The 1,678-nt window shown below is 43.1% G+C and overlaps 1 protein-coding gene across 1 annotated transcript in view; it reads right to left on the minus strand.

Moving 5' to 3' along the window:
• Nucleotides 1-465: 465 nt before the first annotated feature.
• oplah (5-oxoprolinase, ATP-hydrolysing) overlaps nt 466-1,678 on the minus strand; it is a gene marked incomplete in the record, with an annotated part of 23,402 nt that continues 22,189 nt past the window's right edge. The window contains 3 exon segments of the mRNA XM_014018759.1: nt 466-795; nt 1,212-1,309; nt 1,405-1,565. Of these exon segments, the coding sequence (XP_013874213.1) occupies nt 646-795; nt 1,212-1,309; nt 1,405-1,565 (409 nt within the window).

Consider the following 1,678-nt stretch of genomic DNA (forward strand, 5'->3'; position numbering starts at 1 on the left):
CATTTAGGGAAACGAAATTGACTGGATGTGTCCTTGTTTTCTACCTCCAATTTGAGTGATTCCATATTTTTTCCCTGTGCTTGGTAAATAAAAGTAACATTCACTGACTTCCACAATGTTTTCTCTTCATTTCTTTGAGTGTTCCTGAAAGCCAACAAGTTGCACTCTGGAATGACCTTATTATTGTGTCATGTTTTTGATCTGAGTTTATTTGTCTGAATGAGTGCTCATCCAGACTGGGGATTCCATACATTTTGCCAGGGGTTGTATATGAGTAGTTAAAATAGCACAAAAATTGTGAAGCCTTCACACTATTACAGGCAGGCTGACTCCAAACACAAAAACACTGAGTCTCATCATTCCCTCTGTCTGTGTAATACAGTATTTCAACAAACCGGTTCAAATTGTCAGAAAACATCCCATGAAAACAAACATTAACTCTGAGAAACCACCAAACAGGACATGTTTTGTTGAAATGGGTTTATTTGGTCCTTTTGAATAAAAACAGAAGAAAAACCTACATAAAGAGACTGAGCCTCTACAAACTCGTGTTCAGTTTGAACAGATGAGCAGCTGCATCATTTGATTTGATCAGATACCAGTTTGTGTTAAAAACTAGAGTCTAGAACTTCATCTTCTTCTTTTTTATACCCCTTCTTGAGCCATTCTGAACTCAAAGATGCTCCCYCGTTCTGAGAACGTCTCATTTAAACGCCTTCGTTTTGTCTGAGGCGTCCCGTTCACCTCCTCTTCTCCATACCCACCTCCTCCCGGGGTGTAGAGGCAGAACATGTCCTGCAGGGGGAAACAAAACACAAATACACTGTTTTTTCTTTTATTACGAAGGACACAAGCTTGTTAAATTATGTAAAKATATATAAGAAATAACATTTCCTTCCGATGAGTACAGAACTGTACAGTACCTGAAAACATATTTAACCCTTTCCACATTTTGTCAAGTTAAAACTACAAWCTTTAAAGTGTTTCTGAGTCAACAGAACCACCTTTAGCTCTAATCCCAGCTTGTAGATCTTTAAAGCAGAATAATTCAACATCAGTAAAAGCATCTGAACAGTTTTRYCACAGATTCTCAGTTGGATTCAGGTCRTCTGGACTTAAGTCTGGACCATTTCCTGTAATCTCTGCCACCATTAAGAGTTCTGCTACAAACCCCGCCCCCCAGTGTCTCATTCGGCACATCGCATTCTCACCCCTGGCTGAAGGCTGACGCTGGTTTTGGCTCCCAGGTTGAGGACTCGTCCATCAGCTCTGTGGAGCAGGTTCAGCCCCGYCGCTCCGTCCTCTCCGCCTGACCGTCAAGAGAGAGAAACACCGACCCATCAGGCGAATCCTGTCCTCTTTACAAAGGAAGTAGTTTATTATAAGGGAGGCTTTACTGATTACCCATAAGGCCATAGGGGCGAATGGTTCGCCGTTCTGTCAGGACCGACAGGACCACCTTGTTCCTAAACAAGAGCTTCCGAATCACGCCGTCTCCGCCGCGGTGCCTCCCTGCCCCTCCGGAGCCGGTCCTCAGAGAGAAATGCTCTAAAATCACCGGATACCTGGAGGACAGCAACACACACACACACACACACACACACACACACACACACACACACACAAGATTTAGAGCTTGTTGAACAATGTCTCTCAATGACACACACACACATAAACA

Source organism: Austrofundulus limnaeus, unplaced genomic scaffold (genome assembly GCF_001266775.1).
Source record: "Austrofundulus limnaeus strain Quisiro unplaced genomic scaffold, Austrofundulus_limnaeus-1.0 Scaffold201, whole genome shotgun sequence".
NCBI classification, from domain to species: Eukaryota; Metazoa; Chordata; class Actinopteri; order Cyprinodontiformes; family Rivulidae; genus Austrofundulus; species Austrofundulus limnaeus.